We start from the raw sequence: 22,121 nt of genomic DNA on the forward strand, positions 1-22,121 counted from the left end.
TCAGGGGGAGGTGATCAAAGAGCCAGCCACTGAGTTCATGTCAGAGACAGTCCCTGTTCCCCTTACTAGAAAACCAACTTGAAGACTGAGCTGCCAAGGGCTACATCTGTGCAGGGGTTCTAGGTTATCTCCATGAACGGTCCTCAGTTGGAGTATCTCAGAAAAGATCCCTGAGCCCGGATTTTTTGTTGTTGTTGTTGTTCCTGGTTTTTTAAAAGCCCCTTATTTGCTTTCAACCCACAGCAGCTTTCCGTACTCTGCAACGGCTGGCTTTTCTCTGAGTTTCGTGCCCACCTTTAATCCTTAGAACTTCCCTTTTGGATGTAGGGATAATCTAAATTATGGAAAATAACAAGAACTTAAAGTATAGTCATCCAAATAAGGGATTACCCTATGTACCAAGGGTCTTTTTTTTTTTTTTTTTTTTTTTTTGTACCAAGGTTCTTAAGGTCATGATGCCTCCTACTTTGATGGCTAGGTCCCAGTTACCAATTTAAACAAGAATACACACATCATTCAGTGAGCTCAAACAAGCTGACTGGGACAATTATGGAACCTTCATATATTAATGATCCATTTACCCAGAAGCCATTTTTATCACTTGGTCTCTCTGGTGACTGGGGAAGAGTTCTTCCTCATGAACTCACATAGAAACAGTCACAGAGATCATGACTTTTCATCCTGAGAATGTACCAGGTCACACGAGCTTGGGGGATGGGGGGGAGGGCAGGTACTGCTCTCCCTACCACCTCTTCTCAAATGGCTCTATCTCAGAAAAAGAGTGTGGGTGAGAGTACATTCCCTTAATGTTATCTCTCTGGGATTTCAGCTGGACACAGGTTACCCCCTCCAGTCAGCCTCACAAACTACCTAGCTTTCTGGGCTCGGCCCAAGAATGATTTTATTTGCCAGGCTCTCTCTCCACTATCGGAGTAGAGTTCAACAAGGTACCCTTTCCGGCCACTCACATCTTTATATTTACCATAGCAGCCGTGATATCATCTTCAATTGCACATCTCTCTCCCCTAGGCTAGAGGAAAGAGAAGATGGCCTCTCTTTTCTTTCTAAATTTCCAATGGCCTGCTGCAGCAAGGGTATTTAACATACATTTACTGAATATATGTTATATATGTTATACAAATGAAGGAGGCAATGAATAACTGAGTCTCTGCTCTTGATTATGTGATTTTAAAGTAGTTTAAATGCACTTACCTGAAACAAGGGCAAGTTTCATAGATGGGCTCCGGACTGAGCTGTTGGCTGCATTGGTGAAGTGACAAAACACATCGATGTTTTTGGGACACCAGTGAGGTAACTTTGCTGGGAGACTGTATTTGTAGCATGCTTGCTTGCCAATGACTTCTCTTTCTAAAGACAGGGTTATTGAAAATGTGAATTCATGACATGAATAGCCAAGACAAAAAGGTTTTCAAGACGTTCTGATATGAACAAACCTGCCCCAAACTCCTAGGAATTTGTGACAGTTATTTTTAATGGGGTTTCACCCATTCATGTGGAAATAGCCTCCAGCTCTCAGAGTAGGTAAATTCATCTTTGAGTGTATGCTAGCCAAAATGTCACCTTGACCAATGATGGTGACCTCCATCCTGCTCTGTGCATGGTCACACCCTGCCTCACAGGGTCTTAAAAATCACCTTTTTATAGAGTATTCTGTATTTTAAAGATTTATTTCTATATTTCAAAATTATGTATACCCATGGGTGATGTGTATGTGCGAGCCAGTGCAGTTGGCTGCAGAGCCCAGAAGTTAATTACTCTTCGACTTATGGTTCTTGAATCCCACACAGAGTGTAAGAATAATGTCCAAGGTGTGGTGAAGGCAGGAATAATGCTTAGGGGGAACTTGTTCCCACCCAGAGTGGAGGCCAGACTTTTAACCATGACTGACAGATTTTTTTTTTTTCTGACCTAGTCTTCCACTGGGCACGTCACCCTTTGAAGATCTTGTCATTGGGCCAGGGGTGGGGGTGTGTGGTAGGGAATGGCTCAGGTACCATTGAAAGACCAAAATCTGGGGCTGGAGATATGGCTCAGTGCTTTAGAGCACTGCCTGCTCTTGCAGACAATGTGGGTTTGGTTCCCAGAACCTATGTGGTAGCACATAAACATCTGTAGCTCCAGTTCCAAGGAACCCATCACCCTCTTCTGACTTCCACAGGCTCTGTGTGATGTGACACACACACACACACACACACACACGTACATGCAGGCAAAGTACTTACATACATAAAGCCAATTAAATAAATCTACAAAACATTTTAAAGAACAAGGTCTTCCTGACCCCAGAGGCTTCAGCTTGAGGTTCTGGGATGCTGATAATGGTAAATGCTTTTAGGATGCATCATCCTTGCTAGAGGGCGGTTCTTATTTTCTTTTCCTCTGTGGTGCTTGGATGGTTCTCTCTTATCACCTGGCTGGCTCATTTATGCATTTAGAAGGATTACTGGGTCATTGTCTATCAAGTTATCTTACAACATAGAAGGACGGATTATCAGGATATCTAGTCGGACACATTGGGAGAGTGGAGATGAAGGAAAACCTATGGGCTCCACCCAAAACTTCTACTTCAAACCAGTGAGTCATCAGCCATACATCAAAACAAGATAAGAAAGGCTGGCAGAATTCTCCCTGATGCAGTTTCCAGGATTTTTTTTTTTTTTTAATCCGGAACTGAGGACTGATCTCATGGGCCTCCTACATGACAGGCCAGTGCTTTACATCAGAGCTACGACCTTGGCCTCGTTTCATTTCTTATATTGAGACAGAGTCTCACTAGGTTACTTAGGTTGGCCTTGCATTCCCTATGATGGCGTAGGGAATCATAGGGAATTATCTTGTATCAGCCTCCTGAGTAACTAGGATTACATTCTTGTACCAGCAAGCATGGTTGGGTCCCTGTGAATTTTTTAATATCTGTCTTAAGAGTAAAAAGTCACATCTATGAACTAATGCGGCCTAATGGGGGGATGGTCTGTCTCTTACCGGCAGGAAAGGATGAAGAATCTACGTGGAAAGTCACGGAGTATTTCTCCCCTACACCGTCTTCTACGCAGCACTTGAATTGGTGGGAATTGGTGCACAGACCACTGGCTTCCAAAGGATCCATCATGATATCTGACTCCAGAGGCAGCGGGTGAACGGTGACGTCTTTGGTGGCGACACTGTATGAATTCTTATATCTAAATATGCAGTGGTAGGTTCCTGAGGGGAGGGAGCAAAAGTGAGACAGAGTGCAGTAATCATTTGGGGGGGGGGCAGGGAGTTTGAGACAGGGTTTCTCTGTGTAGCCTTGGCTGTCCTGGACTCGGTTTGTAGAGCAGGCCTGCCTCTGTCCCCCTGAATGCTTGGATCACAGGTGTGTGCCACCGTGCCTGGCTCAAAGTCATCACTCATAAAAGGCATCATTTTAGAATGAAGCCATCACTCCTAAATGGCATCCTTGGGAATAAGAAGAGTGTTAGCTGGGACATGAGGGAGCACTGTGGTGCCTGGAAATGTGTGGTCCTCTAGGCTCCAAGACACCGTGGTCCCAGAGGTCAAACCACCATGTAAGCAGCTGCCTCGGATATTTAGATGCTCAGCACAGAGGCCTACTAGATCATAAAGGCTCCGTGGATGTCAGCTCTTACCGCACCGTTCTACCGAATCCTTTCGCTTTCAATGACTCGTATCTCCCGGCAACATGAACAATGTGGAGATAAAAACAGGAAACCGAAATGCTTCTCTATTTAAAACTAGACATATAAACGCTTCCTTGAGTTTTCATGGCTGAGTAGTGTAGCACCAGGTACCTAGTACAGTTGTATCGTTAATATTATTATTTGTGTGCGCAAGTGTGTGCAGACGCGTGTGCGTGCAGATATGCATGTACGTGTGTATACACATACATGTGGAGGTCAGAGAATAACTTCTGGGGTTGCTACCTAGGTATCGTCCATTTTCTGTTTGAGGTAGGGTCTCTCACTGGGATTTGCCACAGGCTAGACTAGCTGGCTAGCAAGCCCTCAGGAATCCACCTGTCCACCCACTGCTGCCGAGACTGCAAGCTGGCACTACTTTGCTGGGCTTTTTGTGTGTTGTCTGGGGATCAAACACAGGCCCTTACACTTGCAAGATAAGTGCTTTACTGACAGAGCCATTCCTCGGGCCCTAGTAAAGTTATGTGGAAAAAAAAAAAAAACAAAAAAAACCAAAAACCCGTTGTCATAATGGCAGGAGTGCAGGCTGTGCAGTTAGACGCTAACTCTAGTCCAGGTTGCACAACTTAACTTTCACTACCACGTTTATTATTGCTGAAGCATCATTTTCCACATCCGTAAGGTGGGATAACGAGGGCCTGGCAGTGGTGGTGCACGCCTTTAACCTCGCTTGGGAGGCAGAGGCAGGTGGATCTCTATGAGGCCAGCCTGGTCTACGGAGTGAGTTCTAGGACAGCCAAGGCTACACAGAAAACCTGTCTCATAAGACAATGAAGAAGTGGAGGAAGAGGAAGAAGAAGAAAAGAAAAGAAGAAGGAGAAGAGGAGGAAGAAGGAAAGAAAAAGGAGAAGAGGAGGAGGAAGAAGAAGAAAAGAAGTAGGAGAAGAGCAGGAGAAGGAACAAGAAGATAAGAAGGAGGAGAAGAGGAGGAGGATGAAGAAAAGAAGAAAGATGGGATGGTATTACTCTACCCCCCACTGTCACATGCAAAGAGCAATAAAGTGGTCATCATAGGTATATCCCAAGATAAGAGCCTTCATAGGCAGCTTCTGCCATTGCATATTTCCAAGAGTCTGGACAGTCTGTTGCAGGGTGTGGCCTGACACTCACCATTCCACTCTCGGGTGGAGGTCCTCACTGTGAGTACCGACTCTGCTCCATCCTGATACTTCCTCATGGTATAAAACCTTGGATGGATTTTAATACCAGCTGATGTGTTCCAGTACACCTCATCATAGTTACTCACATCACTGAGGCATGTTATAGAAAAGCTTTGTCCCTCAGAAACAGAAATTGGGTCCGGGGTTATTGTTAAGTTGGCTGAAAGAATGCAAACAAAACAGACAAGACAAAAAAACCGACAACAAATCCAACGTTTAGTTTTTCTGATGACATCGACACAGGAGTGAAATTTAAGACAGAGACAGCAACACGGACCGTCCTGACCCTACTCGTGTCAACGTGGAACTGGTACCTTGCTGCTCCTGGGTTTTACTCGTTTCTAGGCTGTTCCCGGTGGTGCTCTGAACTGTACTCATTTCCATCACATGTCTTAGGACCTCGTGCACTTCCCCTCTGTAGCTGGGATTATCTCCTGATGATTGGCAGGGTAAAAGGTTGCAGACTTAGGGATGTTGGCTTAATCCACGCTCCCCTCCAACCTCCTCTGTGACCCCCTCAAGGGAAAATTAGAGGACTGAGCTCTTGCCACAACTCCATGTCAACTCTTTAAACACTGTGTTGTGTCTTGGAAGGCAGCTATACTCACCACTGTACCACCAATGTCAGGCCACTGGGATGGACCTTCACTTCTTTTTATATCTGTCCCCATAAAAAGCACCTTTTGCCTCTGCCCGTGCATCCGTAGCACTTACTGATGATCTAGCATACAGTTAGTGCTTCATAAATGAAAGAGGGAATTCTTGATCTACATTTTTCATTAGAGGGAATCATAGAGTTCACTCTGCAAATAATCATGCTTATGCTATCTCAGGCAGACTAGGGTGTAGGGACACCTTAATATTATTTATAGCTATTGCACATAAATATATAACTAATACTATAACTACATGCAATACCGTAACTTAGGTTAAATAATGTAATTAATTACATGTTCACTGCTATTTTTGGAATTTTCTCATAGACTGTAAGACATTAGTTGTTGACAAGGTTGAGACCATTGCGAGATACATGCTGATCTAAAAACCCGTTTTTTTTTTTTTTCTCTCTTGTTCTATCCTCTCTCTTCTCTGGGAGCATGTCTTTTCCATGACTGACATCTTAAAACCGCATTGGCTTCAGTCATCTATGGAGGTGAGCTGCCTCATTCCTTGAGCCTCCTGCCACAGGCCTGCTTCTCCAGTCAAATATACCTCTTATTCTTAATAATAATCCAGAGAAGCCAGAGCTTTCCACAGCATCTTAGTCAGGGCTCACATGATGAGGTACAGCACCAAAGTGTCCACATGACTCAGTGTGTCCCTTACCCTGCCCTCCCTGACTGGAGGGATCTGAAATCAGCTCCCCAAGGGGTAGCCATTTCTGACCAGAAAGCAAAGCCTCATGAACCCAGAAATCTGTCTCTCTTGTTTCCAGAAGAGGTCAGATGACCAGACCGGTAATTTTCAGCAAGCACTAACCATGCCTCTGTATCATGTCCCAGGTTTCCAAATAAGAGCTGCTTCCTCAGAAGAGGAGACAGGTGCCTGCCCTAGAGACATTCCTGGGTACTTTTGGAACTTTGCGGCTTTCTGTAGTGAAAGCTGCTGCTGCTGCAGCTATGTGCGTGGGAGTGTGTGTGTGTGTGTGTGTGTGTGTGTGTGTGTGTGTCTATGCAAGTGTGCACATGCACTCTTGCTCTAACTCAGAGAGCTGGGCTGATGGCAAGGGCCCACATGAACTTGTTCTTGATGAATAAACACTAAGTCCCACCAGCAGAACACTTGCAGAAGACAAACAGGAATTACTTTCATCCTTCTTTTCATGACATTTCTCAAAAGGCTGTAAATGGTTCATTTTCAGATAGATGGAAAGACATTTTGGTAGCTGTAGGGACTCTATAATGCTTGATTAATGACGCAGTTGCTATTTTGATTGGCATATGATCAGTGCTGCAGTTGGAATGAGAAATGCTCACATGTTTGAACACTTAGTTCCCAGTTGGTGGTACTCTTTGTGAAGGTTACAAAACCTTTAAGACATGGAACTTTCGGGAGGAAGTACATCACTGTGGGCGGGCTTTACGGTTTTACAGCCTGGCCACACTTCCTGTTCTCTCCCTGATTCCTGTGTGTGGATGAAACGAGGAATGACACTTTCAGAAACTAAGAACTGAGAGACTGAAACAAAGCTTTTTATTCAACCATAAAACAAATGAGCAGATCGTCCTAGCTTTCTGCAGCGTTCTTTCTGGAATGGATAGACTGGGAGAAGAGGAACCAGAAACGGAATTGAGGGGTGCTGGGGAAGGGAGTGAGTCTGTTGGGATTTAAGGAGGGGAAACTGAATTGTGGGAAGGAATAGGGTTAGCTATCATATGAATTCAATGACAACAGAACTAGCCTGGTCATGACTATATTTTCCCAGCCCAACTGCTTCCTCTCTCAGGACAACACAGCTGTACTGTCTTAGTTTCTCCCCACTTTTTCCTACCTCACTCTTCCCAACTTAAAACGATTCCATCTGAATTGAAATGGAGTAGAGGGATGTCTGACCACCATCCCACTCCCATGGAAAGCCCAGCTTTATTCTGCCCACTGATGACCCCAGCTGATGGGCAAGGGTAGCCTACGTTTGTCTAAACAGTCTAAGGCAAGTGTTCTTACCCACAGAGATGAACGTCACAGCTATGTTCTTACTGCCTCTGGCCCCGTAGGGACTGACGAACTCACACGTGTAGGTCACCGTCGTGCCAGAAGACCCACTGGGACACTGGGTTCCATCTGCCCTGAGGGTGTAAGTGCTGCAGCTAGATTCTAGGTCTGTTTCCGGGTTCCCTGCAATGATATACACAAACAGTCAACATTATGGCTGTCTGACTCTGAATCAGTAACAAGGTTTTTTAGTGGAAACCTCAGCTTCATGCTTTTCATGCTTTTTCGGTTGCTGACGACTTTTTATTTCCCAAATCATCGTTTCTAGTTCCAGAAACATCTTGCCCTTAAAACCATCTGTACTTCTTGCCTAGGGTTCTTAAGTAACCCCATGTGAGATTTTCTTTTTCCCTACTCCCATCTCCGTTTTTCTCTCTGCCCAACTTCATCTGTTACTGCAGTCTTCTGACACTCTTTAGACACTTACACCATCCCAGAGTGAAAGACCTAGAATAAGCTGATGGATTAGCATCAAAATAAATGTATTCTTTCAACTCTAGCTCATCAACAATTCTGTATGACTACGTTTTATGGGGGGGTTTGTTAGTTAGTTAGTTAGTTAGTTTGTTTGTTTGTTTTTCCTCAACCAGACACCAGTTGTAGTCATCAGAAAACAGGAACCTCAATTGAGAAAATGCCTCCATAAGATCCCATTGTAAAGCACCCAGCCTATTGTGGATGGTGCCATCCCTGGGTTGGTGGTCCTGGGTTCGATAGGAAAGCATGCTGAACAAGCCATGAGAAGAAAGCCATCAAGTAGAATCCCTCCATGGCCTCTGCATAAGCCCTGCATCCAGGTTCTTGCCCTGCATGAGTTCCTGCTCTCACTACTTTTGATGATGAACTGTTGTGTGGAACTGTGAGTAAGGCAAGTCCTTTCCTCTCTGCGTCGCTTTTGGTCATAGTGTTTTATCACACCAGTAGGAACGCTAAGACACGTTTTTACTGTTTTGATTGACATATGACTAGTGCTGTGGTTTGAATGAGAAATGCCCCCCCCCCCCCACTCTTACAGGCTCATGTGTTTGAACACTCAGTCCCCAGTTAGCACAGCTCTCTGGAAAGGCAACAAAGCCTTTAGGGTATGGGAATTTGCTGAAGGAAGTACCAACATCACTGCAGGTGGGCTTTAAGATTTTTATATCCCACCATACTTCCTGTTCTCTGACATTCCTGACTGCCAGGCCTTTCCCTCATGGTGGGCTGTGTCTGTTCAGGAACTGCAAGCCAAAACAAACCTCGGCTTCTCTAACTTGTCTTTTGTCAGGGTAATTTATCACAGAAACGGAAAAGTAGCTAGTCCAACCAGCTTTCCTTCCCCAGTGCCTGGTCAAGCTACTCCACTGATGTCCACTTTCTTTCACTTCGACAAGGTCACTTCTAACTCTAGAAAGCCTGCCCTCCATTCATCCTTTCTTGAACCAAGTTCTCAGAAGAAAGCCACATCTGCATTAATGCTTCCACAAGGCTGACCGACTGCAGAGAGCTGCAGTATTGCCCTCAGGTATGTGTCAAGTCTTGGGTCAAGTCTGCTCTTGAAAAAGCTCCTCTAGCTCCCCCACCAGCACCACTTCATGATGCTTCTGCGTTTAACACCTTTGGTTTCTCAATCTCCTTTTTACATTACATCTTTAAAATTGGCCTTTGTCACCTTCTCCTTTGCCAAATGTGTTTCCTTAAGGCCAAGAGGGACCTCTTCTTTCTTCTGTCTTGGGCTTTTCCTCATGCTGTCCAGCCACCTTCTTTCTGCTGTGGTCACTTGAGCCCTCAGGTCCTTCCTTTCTCTTTCCTCTGTTCATCCTCCTGGGCCTCCTTTCTAAGCTCCTTTCCTGAGCATCCTTCTTAAATGCAAGTGTTGCTCCTTGCATTGTTCCCCAACCCCACCCCTCCCCAACATCCCGCTCATTTTTTTTTCACCCTCTCAACAACATCAGCAGCTCTGCCCTCTGCTGTAGATTGAGTGGGATGACGCGAAGAGGAATGTCCTGGTTGGAAACTTTTGAGGCAGATTTCCAAGAGTTGATTTGACATCTCCGGTACCTCAAACTCAACACATGCAATTTATTTACCTTCCCCCTCCCCCGGACAAAATTCGCACATCCAGTGGTTTCCTCTCACTGCTATTGGCAGAAACCCAATATGCAAAGCTTAAAGGCCACTTTAACTACCTGCACTTCCTCACCTTGTACCTCCACTCACTTATAAAAACCCTCTTTGAGCTTACACCCCCTCGAACCCCTGTTAGTTCACAGGCAATTTCACTGACCCGCTCCCAGTGACCTAGCAACTGCTAATGTCATCACCTGCTGCCAGGTGTACCCGGTGTGTGCTTCAGATAAAGCCACCCCAGAGCTCTCTCTCTCTCTCTCTCTCTCTCTCTCTCTCTCTCTCTCTCTCTCGTCTTTCTCTTTCTCTCTCTGTCTCCCTTTCTGCATGGTGACTTCTCTGGCTTCACCTCCCGAGGCCTGTGAACCGGCCCGAGAATTGTTCCCAAATAAACCTGCTTTAATTCTTTTAATTTGGCTTATTACATCAGCAGAGAAAACTTATTATCCTGGTGCCAAAACCCAGGTCCCAGGTTTGAAATCTTACAAAGTCTTTGTTCAGACTGACCAACTGAAGAGCTCTAACTTGGGGAAAGAAAACCCCTCAAAGACCCTTAAAACCCCCAGCCAATGAGGAGAGGCCTGATTTTAGGCTCCCGAGCTTCTCCTTTGCTTTGCAGAAGATCTTTTTCTCACTTTCTTTAAACACACCTAACTGAGCGTGTGTCCTCACTCTTCATAAAAGCCTTTCTCTGGCTGCTGATTCTGTCCAACATACCTGAGCCCTCTCCTGTTGCTCCCCATTGTGCATGAGATTTTTTTTTGTTTGTTTGTGTTTTGCCTTTAAATTTTTTAATTAGCAGATGAAACAAACCTGATTCACACCCCTAGATGATAGCAGCACTTATCACACAATATGCTCTAATCTATCACTCTCTGAATTTGACTCTTCATCTCAAAAATCAAACCACGGTGTGGTTTCAACACACCCCATAGCCTCAGACCTGGATACCTGAGTTCACATTTGTACCTCTTCCTCCGCTTCCTGCTGAATGTAACTCATCCTTAAAAAGTCCAGCCTCTTCAACCCAGCAGGCAACCTAGTAAGCCATGATGCAGAGTGAAATGTGTATAGAAACGGACAGAATAATAGGAATGTGTCAAATGATATGTTCCCCCAAAGAAAATTCAGTACAGAGTGTGGGTTTAAGTGAGGGTCATTTCAGGTGGTGACTAAGGAGGATTTCGGAGGAGAGGCTTCTGTTCTAAGCCTGAAAAGACATCCAGGACTTTCAGAGAACCCAGAGCTGCGTTGTGAAGTGAGGCTGTCAGTGGGCTGGGTGAGCAGAAACCGGCGATCCTCACTGTAGAAGTTAGCACTCATCAGGCTGCTCTGGGGGCCAGGGCTGGTTTCAGGATGGGAGGATAACCAGCTATGCAGGAAATCCATTGTTCTGCAGGCTGGTCAACCTTGCTGCACTTAGAAAAGTCTGCAAAGGGGTCACCGGAGAGAGAGGCCCCTCAGCGTCCCACTGCAGACTTCCTGGTTCCTCTGCCAGAGGCCGAGGTCTGTCACCTTCCAGAGTTGAAAGCTCCTCCATCAGAGCCACGGGAATTGTGCAAGGCCTCTCCTCCATCTGGCAGCTCCTTCAGGATGCCTGTGCCCCCTCATCCTTATAAACCGGGGAAGTGACTAAATGTCCCATACCGACATTTTTTGGATTTGGCCAGATGTCTTTCCCAGTTGTCAGAGGTCTAATCCGATGCCACAGGTAGTAAACTAAGGAAAAGTGTGGGCGTAAACTGATTTTCAAAATAAAAAAGAACAGCAGCAATAGCAATAATGCAGCACAGTCTAAGATCAAAGACTTTGTAATTTCAACATCCCACTAGCAAAGTTTTAGTTCAAAGATTTGTCTCTTTAAATTTAGCACATAATAGGGCTGGAGAGATGGCTCAGTGCTTAAGAAGACCTGGGTTCAATTCCCAGCTCCCACATGGCAGCTCACAACTGTCTGTACCTCCAGGATCAAATCCCTCACACAGACCTACGTGTAGGCAAAACATCAATGCACATAAAGTAAAAATAAAACAAGTTATTTTTAAAAATTTAGTACATAATACTACTGTGTCTTAAAAGAGATGTCTGTGGTCCCACGTGGTTTCTAAATAATAAATGATCTTTTATTTATTTATTTATTTATTTAGTTAGTTAGTTATTCATTCATGTATTTGTCTAAAGTGCTGGCAGCGCATTCCAGAGCTGGCTCGCCAGGATGAAGAAGATGCTGGCCACTATAGCTGGTGAAATGAGATAGATGGAGAGCCCTAATTTTTCTTTTCATACTGTGTTAACCTTGGAAAAGTTATTTAATCTGGATCCTAATTTCCTTGTGGAGGTAAAAATACTAGCTTCAAACTCAATCATATTCTTTTTTTTTTTTTAACACATTATCATTTTTTGTCAAAGTTTTAAGCCACTATTTTTGCTGTAAGTTTTTAAAAGACTTATCTATCTTATGCTATGTGTCTGAGTGTTTTGCTTCTACGTCCATCAGTGTGGCATGTGTGTGCACTGTGTCCACAGAGGTCAGAACAGAGTATCAGATCCCTTAGATCTGGAGTCACAGATGGTAGCAAGCTGCTCTGTGGGTGCTGGGAGCCAAACCATGGTTCTCTGTAAGAGCTGATCCATGTCTCGACACCTTTGCTGCTTTTCTTTCTCGTTTATTAGTATAAATTGGAGGGTGGGGAACTTCAGTTTGGATCTCAGGGCAAACAAAGGCAGAGTTGGAAAGAGGGATCAGTGGTTAAAACACTTTCAGGAGGACTGAAGTTAGATCGCTGGATTCCATACAAACGTTGCAGCCTGCCTAGTCTCAGATGCGGAAGGGAGACAGGAGATCCCTGGATCAATCAGGCTAGCTATGCTAGCAGAATTCCTGAGCTCTGGGTTCAAGACAAGGCACTCAAGGAAGATGCTCAGTTATCATCCCTTGCCCTCCACACATGCGCACCCCCAAAACTGTACAGGTCAACACATGTAAACACACATGCCACACACACACACACACACACACACACACACACACATATATATACATATATATGCAAAAAAAGTAAATGATGAGTAAATATATATATATAAAGATATATATAGATATAGATATCTATATCTATACATATACATGCAAAAAAAGTAAATGAGTAGAAATGGACATGAAGCAACTGAATGAGATAGGTCTGCAGAGAAATGCAAGCTGGGAACAGAGAGACAGAAAAAAAAAAAACCTGATGCAAATACATAAGCGAGGAAAGAAATGAGATGTCCCGGCGGGCCTAGGTGAAAACTTTGTGACCGTAGTTTTAGCTCTTTGCTAAGGATGGAAAGGAAGGGTGGGCCATGCTATGGACCTAAGTCATGGGGTCACTTTCTCTCGGGCTTTTAGCTGCTAGAATCTTGTCGATGCTTGCGTGAGAGATCCTTTGGAGGTGTGTTGTAGAGTATTTAGGCTGGAGTTGTCGTCAAACCTAGTGCTTTATTCTCATGGGCCAGAACAAACACCATTTCTCCTCTGCCCACAAAATCTCTCCCTCCCCCCTTTTTTTTCTTGGCTGAGAGACAAGCAAAGGGCTCTCTTTGCAAAAGGTCTCAATCTACCATTCTTACCTAGAATGCTTATTTTCCCTTCCTGCTTCCATTCAATTTTGCTCCAGTTGGCAATATTCTCACTGCAGCAGTTCAGTGATATAAGATTGTTATCACACACCACCTTTCTTTCTTCCTGGGCCAAAATCCGGATGGGGGTGACATCTACTCTTCTGGATGTCCCAAATTCAAAAATATCCAATGTCAGGTTGCAACCATATATGCCTTCAAAGAATAAACAAAATTATGAATTATTAGCACCCCTATAAAGGTCTTTTAATAAAATTGAACCTCATCTCTTTGTATTATAGCGTCTGAGACTTGATTCAAGGACCCCTCAAGGAATATTCAGAAGCTGTCAAGCCAGGGCTGACATGTCTAATGATGTAAGGTAAAAAGTAGAAAGAAGGTCTTGATTGCTGCATACTTAGGCTCAGGTGTGAGATTAGAAGACACAGGGAAGTGAAATTGGTAACTCTTGGAGAAGTGGAGGACCTCGAGTAATTCTGGCATGCTCTTTAATCCTGTGGTAGAATAGGAATCTGCAAAGACGCAATCAGGCTCATGTATCGATAGCTCCTGTTCTTGGGCAGAGGAAGAGAGTTGGTCCTACTGATACCTGGTCCTAAGTGGGGTTATTAAATACGGGAATGTGGTGAAGAACTAAAATGTATGTTTTCATGGTTTCTTAGAGTAGGTAGGAAGGTGGAGAAAGCCAAAGAGAGGGATTGCTATAGGGGAAAAGAACATTTGGGGAGGCTGGATATCCTCATCACCTTGATTTTGGTGATACCTTTTCAAATATATGTGTCAAATTTAACAAGTTGTATACTTAAAATACATCCAGGGTGTTCTATGCCAATTTTATCTCCTCAAACTACATTTTTATAGGTTAATTAAAAATCATAAACCATACTACATACATGTAAAGTTCGAAAGTAAATCACCGTATTTTAAACGTCATTAAAAACAGTGCCTTGGGTCATCGGGGAGATGGTTCGGTGGTCTGCTGTGCAAGCATGAGGATCTGAGTTCGGATCCCCAGAACTTGTACAAAAAGATGATGAAATGGCGGCACACATTTGTAACTATAGAGCCAGGGAGGCAGAGACAGATGGGTTCCCAGGCCCCATTGACCAGTAGATTGCTGGGTGCTGCACTCAGTGAGAGACCCTGTCTCAAAAACTAAGGTGGGAGCAATAAAGAAAGACATCCTGGAATCTGGCCTCCCATGGATATGAACACACACCTACACAACATTTGCACACATACATACACATACATACACAGAACATGAGCCATCAGGCTTCTTGCGGACGGCTTACCCCCAGCCCCTGCTCTGTGGGCTGCCTCCCCCAAGTCTCTGGTCAGACACCCACCTGCGTCGCGCCGTGTGAAGTTATAAATGGTGAGGCGGGAGACGAGGCTCATATTGTTGAGGACTGTGGTGTGAATGGAGAATCTGTCGCTGTTCGGGATCTCGGAGTGTTTTTCTCCATAGTACCAAGACGTATTGGAGGACACAATTTCATTTTCACACTCCAGGGTCACATTGTCCCCTTCAAAGATGACATCTGGTATGATGGTGAACTTTGTTTCGTCTGGAAACCCAAAGAAAAGGCGTGAGGGCCTACATACACATCAGTGAGCTCCAAGCCGTGGGACTGGCTCCGCAGGCTTTGCCTCTCAGGATTCTTGAGGGCTCTTCTCAGCACCTGTCTTCTGATATCATGCTCACAGGCTCTCCTGACCATCCTTTGCGTACCAAAGGTCCCATCACCCACTGACGCACCAGAGCCCATGTCTGAGCCCCAGCTGTCAAATGGAAGGGGGTACTGAAAGTCATGGATTTTCCATCACAATTTTAAATGACCTGGAACGGCATTTTGGAAGCCTCCCCATGCATCCTTGTTGGGGAAGGGCCGTGGCAGAGCTGGTGTGGTGCACGTGCGTGCTGAGACCTGCCCTCCAAGGCAGCGACGGGACTGTATTCAGTATCAGCATCTGCTGGTTCTGTTCCCCGTCCACCACGGCGACAGCCTTACGGTTATGGACCTTTTGAATGTGTGGACGTAGGACAGTCACGGGCCCTGTGGTTCCACTGTAAATCCCTGTCCCCATCTCCCTGACTCTCCCGCTGCAGTCAAAGAGGGACAGGCTGGCCTGCAATGCTCCTGGCCTCCACACTATAAAACATCATCATGATTTCCTAGGTCTTTGTCCTCTGCCCAACTTTATTTTTAGTATTCAAAGTATTAAATTTCATTATGGTATTTTTTTTTGTTTGCTTGCTTGCCTCAAGACAGGGTTTCTCCGTGTACCCCTGGCTGCCCTGGCACATAATCTGTCCATCAAGCAGGCCTCAAACTCAGAGAGCTCCACCTGCCTCTGCCTCCTGGGTGCTGGGATTAAAGGCATGTGTCGTCACCACCACCCGGCTCATTATGGCATTAAAATTTTTGTTGTTGTTATTGGGTCTCCTCTTACCAACTTCTCCCTCAGCCTTTTCCACCACCAGGAGCTTCCTCTCGTCTTTCTTGTTACACATTAAAAGCCAGTCTGGTACACCTGGCTTAGCATTTTTTTCCAGATTCATCTATTTTCCTGGAAATTTCATAATTTAATTTTTCTTGACAGACTAGAAAAATCGCATATATATATGCATATATATGTGTGTGTGTACATGTGCATGTGCTATATACATACATCTATATACATACACACATATATGTATACACACACACACACTCTGAGATTTCATTACCTGTTTATTTGTTGGCAGATATCTGGGCAGACTCTATTTCCTCAACAGTGTGAATAACGCGGCAGTACCCACGGATATGCAAACATCTCTGTGATCTATTTCCTAGGTTCAATCAACATCCTTGCCATGCCTGACCCCGGATAAACAGGTGTGTCAATGAAGTATGGCCCACTTACTGTTTGGCGTTCCTTGGAAGGAGCTGTAGTCCATTCTGTAAGTCTGGTTGAGGTTCTGTGTGACTTGCTCATTGGCTTTGTGAATAGATCCAGGCAGTGGTGACAATGTAACCTGGACCTCAACGTCCACAACCACGCTGCCATTGCTGCACAAAGACCACCCAGTTCAGTGAAGCAATAATTCATCTAGCGGAGCCTAGATCCCTGTGGCTTATTGCATGGAAGAGCGAAATAGCAGAGGCCAGCTGCGTTCCATCATCAAGGAATCAGTAAAATAAGCCTGTCTTTAAATGTTAGCTGAGAGCCCAAGGTAAGACCTTCCCAGGAATATAAATGAGAAAAGTAACTAGATGGGGAACAGTAAGATGAACCCACAAGGTTTCCAGGCTCCAGTGGAGCCCTTCATGGTACACCAGGAGACCCTGAGATCTGTCTGCCTAGCAGAATCTTCTAGTGATGCCTTTAACGTTGCTATCCAATATGCTTCCGTTTTCACATTTCAAACTCTCAGAACTGCAGATGTATTTCTGTCTGCAAAATTCTTTCATGCATGAGATGAACACACCTTTGTGTTTCCTTACTGCAAAGGAGGTCCGTCCATAAAGGGTAGGAACACACCTTGATGTTCCCTTTTCCGGTTCGCCACTGTGGTCTGGTAATAGCTCTCACCTCTGCCATGCTCATCTGAGCACCCCACATAACAGATAGCTCTGGTGTATTGGTTTCTGCCCTCATAGAAAAATGAGAAAATTACATCATTCTTACGTGAACTGTGTCACAGTCACCGATCTGAATCCTGGTAAAGTTTTGTAACCCTCTCGGAACTGGAAAATAAAGCAAGAGAATGATCTGAGGCTGGTAAGAGATACCAATGTTTACACATACGCTTTGTCAACCTGAGGAAGGCTTTCTTTTATGTATTTTGCTAGTGGCAGCCTTGGCAGAGCTTTGATAGAGTAGCTTCTAAAAACTTGTCTTGGTCTTAGCTTTTAGAGAAGCACGCAGTAGATTAAGCACACAAAAAGACAGCTCAGGGGAAAGGCAGGAGAGAGAAAGACTAGAGAGGCTGTGGGAAGGGAGAGAGTGAGTGGCATCAAACTCCAAGTGGAAGAGAAGGTGGAGGGAGGTGGATTGAAAGGATCCTACACCAAGCCTGACAATATTCAAAGACAGACCTTCTAAGGACATTTAGGTGTCTTCCTAGAAATCTCCATCTCTGCCAGACACACAGCACTTGTGTGTATTCTGAGGTGAGGAGCAGAAACCTGTTTTGGGGTGTCAGAGACAGCACTGGGCATCACTTACTCAACCATGGGGAGTCAAGAGCACCCTTATGGCCACCATCACACTTGTGGCCATGTGTGATGGCCAAGTGTGGCTTTGATGAAGCCAGTTTCATTTTTGATGACGTGCTCATATTGCTCTTCTGAATGTCAACCTCATAAGGGGCATTGACTGATTCAAGTTACGTTTCCAGGTATCATAGTTAGCTTTAAATGTCACTTGCCCCAACCTAGAACCACTTAAGAAGACAGTCTCTATTGAAGGAATGCCTAGGTCATGTTGGCCTGTGGACATATCTGCGAGGGATTATCTTGACTGTTAATTGGTGTGGAAAGACCTAGCACACCATGGACAACACCAGTCTATGCAAGAGGGTCCAGAGGTACATGAGACAGGAGAAAGCTAGATGAAAATGAGCATCAAAAGCAGGCAGCATAGGTGCACTCATTCCTCTCTGTTTTTGACTGTGGATGTGACATGACTGGTTGCTTGAGTCCCCTCCTGCCTTTACTCCCTCAAAATGACAAACAATGACCTGCAGTTTTAAGGCAGACAAATCCTTTCATCAGTTGAAGGGCGTTTTGTCAGAGAGCTTCATCATGGCAACAGAAATGAAATGAGGGCACCAAGAAATCTACAATATGTGCTGTAGGCCTGTTACCTGGGAGATTGGGACTATTGTATAATCCCACCTTTTCTTAAAAGTATATAACTCAGTGACTGGAATTATCATATGCCTGAGATGTAAATCAGTTGCCCAAGGACTCTGTGTAATGAATATTCCCTCAAGGGACCATGGAAAAAGTTGCCATTTTTGTGTGGCATACTGGGCTAAGGCAGGAGACTTCTCCTGTCCTGAGGCAAGAGCCTGACTGTACTAGGAGTGATGGGGAGTCATTATCCCAGCCTATGTCTTAACAGTGTTCACACCAGTTAGGAAGCAGTGTTTGAAAACCATCAAATCAAGCAAAGCATCTGCCCTAGTGACCTCCAGGCTAGAGAAGTGTGAAACTGTCTGAGCTCAACCTTGGACTGCCCAGTGGTGTTAGGGTTCTTATCTACATAGAGAAACCCTACATGGAAGGCCACTGTCCACAGAGAATGAGACTGACGCTGTCAACCTGGGTAAGGCTTTCTTTTATGTATTTTGCTAGGGAAGCCATCCCTCCTAAGCAGTTTCTTCGGTAAGAGACTCTAGTTTAGTAGCCCAAACCTACCGCTCTTTCCAGGTCAGTCTTGTAGGACCTATAGAGGGCAGAGGATCTGTTGTTTAGGTCTTCTTGAAATCCTATGTTCAGTCTGACTTTGATTTTTAAGGTAATGTATGCTGAAAAAACACAGGGCCAAATGTGAATATCTGTGTTTGAATATAGTCAATACAGAAAGACATTTCCTTGAAGTAAAGTTAATACCATTCAACAAATCTTTAAAGAACAATTGAGTACCTTCTGGGAGCTGGCAGAAAGGCCCATGGGGAGGAAGTCCTTTCAGACAACTGCAGTAGCGGCCTGACAGGGCACTGTCATGCTCTTGACAGCTGAGAGCATGGAGACACCGTTCCTGAGGCCACGCATAGCCTTTCTCGCAGGAGCACAAGAGGTCATTTCCAGCAGGTGTGCAGACTGCCGTCAACCAAAAGAGTAAGGTGAGACAAGACGGTCACTGCTTTTACATTTGTAGATTGCAAGTATCTATAATGGGACACCATAGCTCAATTCCACATTGATCTTCTAGAAAGTTCAGTAGCATTGCATGAGATTCAGGAGCATATATGCATCACCAAACCATAGCTGAATGTCACCTGAAAGGTGACTGACTGTTGAGTGGCTGCAGAGTAATGAGTCTTTGAATGTTTTATGTCACGTGGCCACTAGGTGTCTATGATGAGAGAATTTCTTTTTTTCTTTTTTTTTACTTTTTTTAATTTTTATTAATTACACTTTATACATTTTGTATCCCCCATAGCCCTTCCCTTCTCCCCTCCCAAGCCCACCTTCCCTTCCCTTCTCTATGCATGTCCCTCCCCAAGTCTGCTGATAGGGGAGGTCTTCCTCTCCTTCCTTCTGATCCTAGTCCAACAGATCTCATCAGGAGTGGCTGCATTGTCAACTTCTGTGGCCTTGTAAGGCTGCTCCCCCTCAGGGGGAGGTGATCAAAGAGCAGGCTAATCAGTTCATGTCAGAGACAGTCCCTGTTCCCATTACTATGGAACCCACTTGGACACTGAATTGCCATGGGCTACACCTGTGCAGGGGTTCTAGGTTCTATGCATGGCACTTGGTTGGAGTACGAGTCTCAGGAAAGACCCCTGTGCTCAAATTTTTTGACTCTGTTGCTCTCCTTGTGGAGCTGCTGTCTTCTCCAGATCTTACTATTTCCCACTTCTTTCATAAGATTCCATTGATACAGAGCAGTGGGTCACAAACCCTTTGGCAAACCTGTATCTCCAAAAATATTTATGTTAGGATTCATAAGAGTAGCAAAATTAGTTATGTAGTAGCAACAAAAATGATTTTATAGTTGGGGGTCACCACAACATGAGGAACTGTAGTAAAGTGTTGCAGCCTTAGAAAGGTTGAGAAGCACTAACAGAGTAAGAGACAGTGAGTTTCCAAGATGGCCACTGCATCTAGAAATTCACAGCCTTTTGTGGTGCCTTCTTAGAGAGCATGGTAAGGTGATGGTATCATTTTGCTTACATTCTCCTTGTCTATCTGTCTATCTATCTATCTATCTATCTATCTGCCTATCATCTGTCTATCTAGCTATCTATCAATCTACTCCTATGTCTCTTCCTTCCTCTCTCTCCCCACCCACCCCATTTCTCCTTTGCTTTCTTTCTTCTCCTCTGGGGAAGTTGTGTGCATGGCAAAAAGACCTGTCAGAAAGAGATCCATATGGTAAAGAATTAAGGTCTCTAAACAATAACTATTTAGGAATGACAGTATGCAAAAAAACAACAACAACCACACATACCTGGTGTACTTGAAAATGACTTTTCCAGACAATTAAAGCCTTCAGATCAAGTTCCTAAGCTAGAACTACCCATCTAAGGTGCTTCTCCCCACCACTCCAGACCCCCAACAACTTTAAGATGGTACATACCTGTTGTCCTATAGTGCTAAGAAAGATTTGTTATTGGAAATAAACCACAGATAGAGAATTGCAAGTAAGTGCCCTTTACATTTTAAGTCAAAAGAACAGCTCAAACAGACCCTGATCTCACTGGTGACATTAAAAAGGGGGACAAAAAGGCTCTGAAAACAGAGACTCTTAAATCAGGTTCTTAGGATGCTACTCAAAGGAAAGCAATCAAACAGCTGTTCCTGAAATAGGAGGGACAAGCAAGTTGCAATGGTGCTTTCCAGTTTACAGAACTTTTGTAGGACAAAGGGTAGCCTCATCTACGGAACACTGAGTCTCTGGGCCTGGTACCCTGAGACAAAGGAGAAATGGTTTCATTTCAGTAGGGAGCTCTCAAACACAAAGTCAAACCATATCCTGGGAGAATTTTGCTGGATGGCCTGCTTCTGATTCAGGTACATGCCTGGTTCCTACTTCCTGACCAATAACACCTCAAAGAAAAGAAGTTGCTGCTTATAATATACTGAACCCCTCCTTGCTGAACCCACATATTGCTCAGAGGGAAAATATTTCGTAAATTGTCAGAAATGGTATGTCCATATCTTGGAGAGGGGGATGGCACTTTTTGACAACCACGAGAAAATCTTTGGTCATCATTTAAAATAATGTGATGGGCTGTGGAATTTACGGCTAGCGAGTTCCTTCTGAGAGGTAGGAGGTCATAAAGTCACACGGTGGACCAGTTGGGTCATTACGCTTGTCTCCCGTGTCTGAGCTGATTTAAAAGCTAGCAGTTGGCCTTTCCTCCTGACATGCTCCATCATTCACTTTCAAGCAATGTGCATCTTACTCACCTGTTGTCATGGCTATGCTCAAAATGTCAGTGCCGTTTCCTTGGACTGGAAAACTGAGGCTGTTCAAGTGAGCTTTGACAGACTCCACGAAGGAGACATTTTCAAAACTGATCTCGATATCCACAGTGTATTCTTCCACCACAGGACCACCTAGTACAACTGACACAGAAGTGCATGAAGACCATGAGCTCTTGCCGAGGGAGGAGAGACACCATGGTGGACACCTCAGCAATGGAAATGATAGATCCCATGTGGATACTGGGCACGTTAGTGCATAAGGATTGCTAATGGACCCTTTTAGAGGAAAAAGGAAAGTGTATCTACTCTCTCCCAACTCCTATCCTCAACCTTGATGTCCACGGTCAAAGGCCATGTGTGAAGAGCAAAATGTGATTGGGGCAGGACCATTAGTAATGACCTGGAAGGGAGGGTCTCTCATGCCACTGCAGTCAATAAGAGTTCTGATCTCCACACACAGGAAGGAATTGCTGTCTTTATAATGTCGGGTAGTTAGTCTGTATACACTCTGACAGCTGATAAGGCATGCATGCAAACTTGATAGCCTTCCAGGACACTCCTACTCCCCAGTTAACTTCCTCTGGCCTTAGCTTGCACACGGGCACCCAGTATGTGCATTCTTTATTGTTGCTGCATATCTCCAGTGTCCAGAACTC

General features: G+C 44.7%; 1 protein-coding gene across 4 annotated transcripts in view; it reads right to left on the reverse strand.

Annotated features, from left to right (window-relative positions):
- Adgrf5 (adhesion G protein-coupled receptor F5) overlaps positions 1–22,121 on the reverse strand; it is a 95,896-nt gene that overhangs the window by 14,144 nt on the left and 59,631 nt on the right. For 3 of the 4 annotated variants that reach the window (XM_060369696.1, XM_021643188.2, XM_060369697.1), the window contains exons 4-15: positions 21,448–21,606; positions 18,955–19,131; positions 18,727–18,836; positions 16,991–17,049; positions 16,226–16,371; positions 14,665–14,886; positions 13,307–13,510; positions 7,544–7,714; positions 5,194–5,313; positions 4,830–5,039; positions 3,004–3,222; positions 1,213–1,368 (exon numbers count right to left, since the gene is read on the reverse strand). In XM_060369696.1, the coding sequence (XP_060225679.1) occupies positions 1,213–1,368; positions 3,004–3,222; positions 4,830–5,039; positions 5,194–5,313; positions 7,544–7,714; positions 13,307–13,510; positions 14,665–14,886; positions 16,226–16,371; positions 16,991–17,049; positions 18,727–18,836; positions 18,955–19,131; positions 21,448–21,606 (1,953 nt within the window). The remainder of the gene's footprint in view (positions 1–1,212; positions 1,369–3,003; positions 3,223–4,829; positions 5,040–5,193; positions 5,314–7,543; positions 7,715–13,306; positions 13,511–14,664; positions 14,887–16,225; positions 16,372–16,990; positions 17,050–18,726; positions 18,837–18,954; positions 19,132–21,447; positions 21,607–22,121) is intronic. The other variant, XM_060369698.1, reaches the window with a different exon arrangement.

This window comes from Meriones unguiculatus, chromosome 16 (genome assembly GCF_030254825.1).
Source record: "Meriones unguiculatus strain TT.TT164.6M chromosome 16, Bangor_MerUng_6.1, whole genome shotgun sequence".
NCBI classification, from domain to species: Eukaryota; Metazoa; Chordata; class Mammalia; order Rodentia; family Muridae; genus Meriones; species Meriones unguiculatus.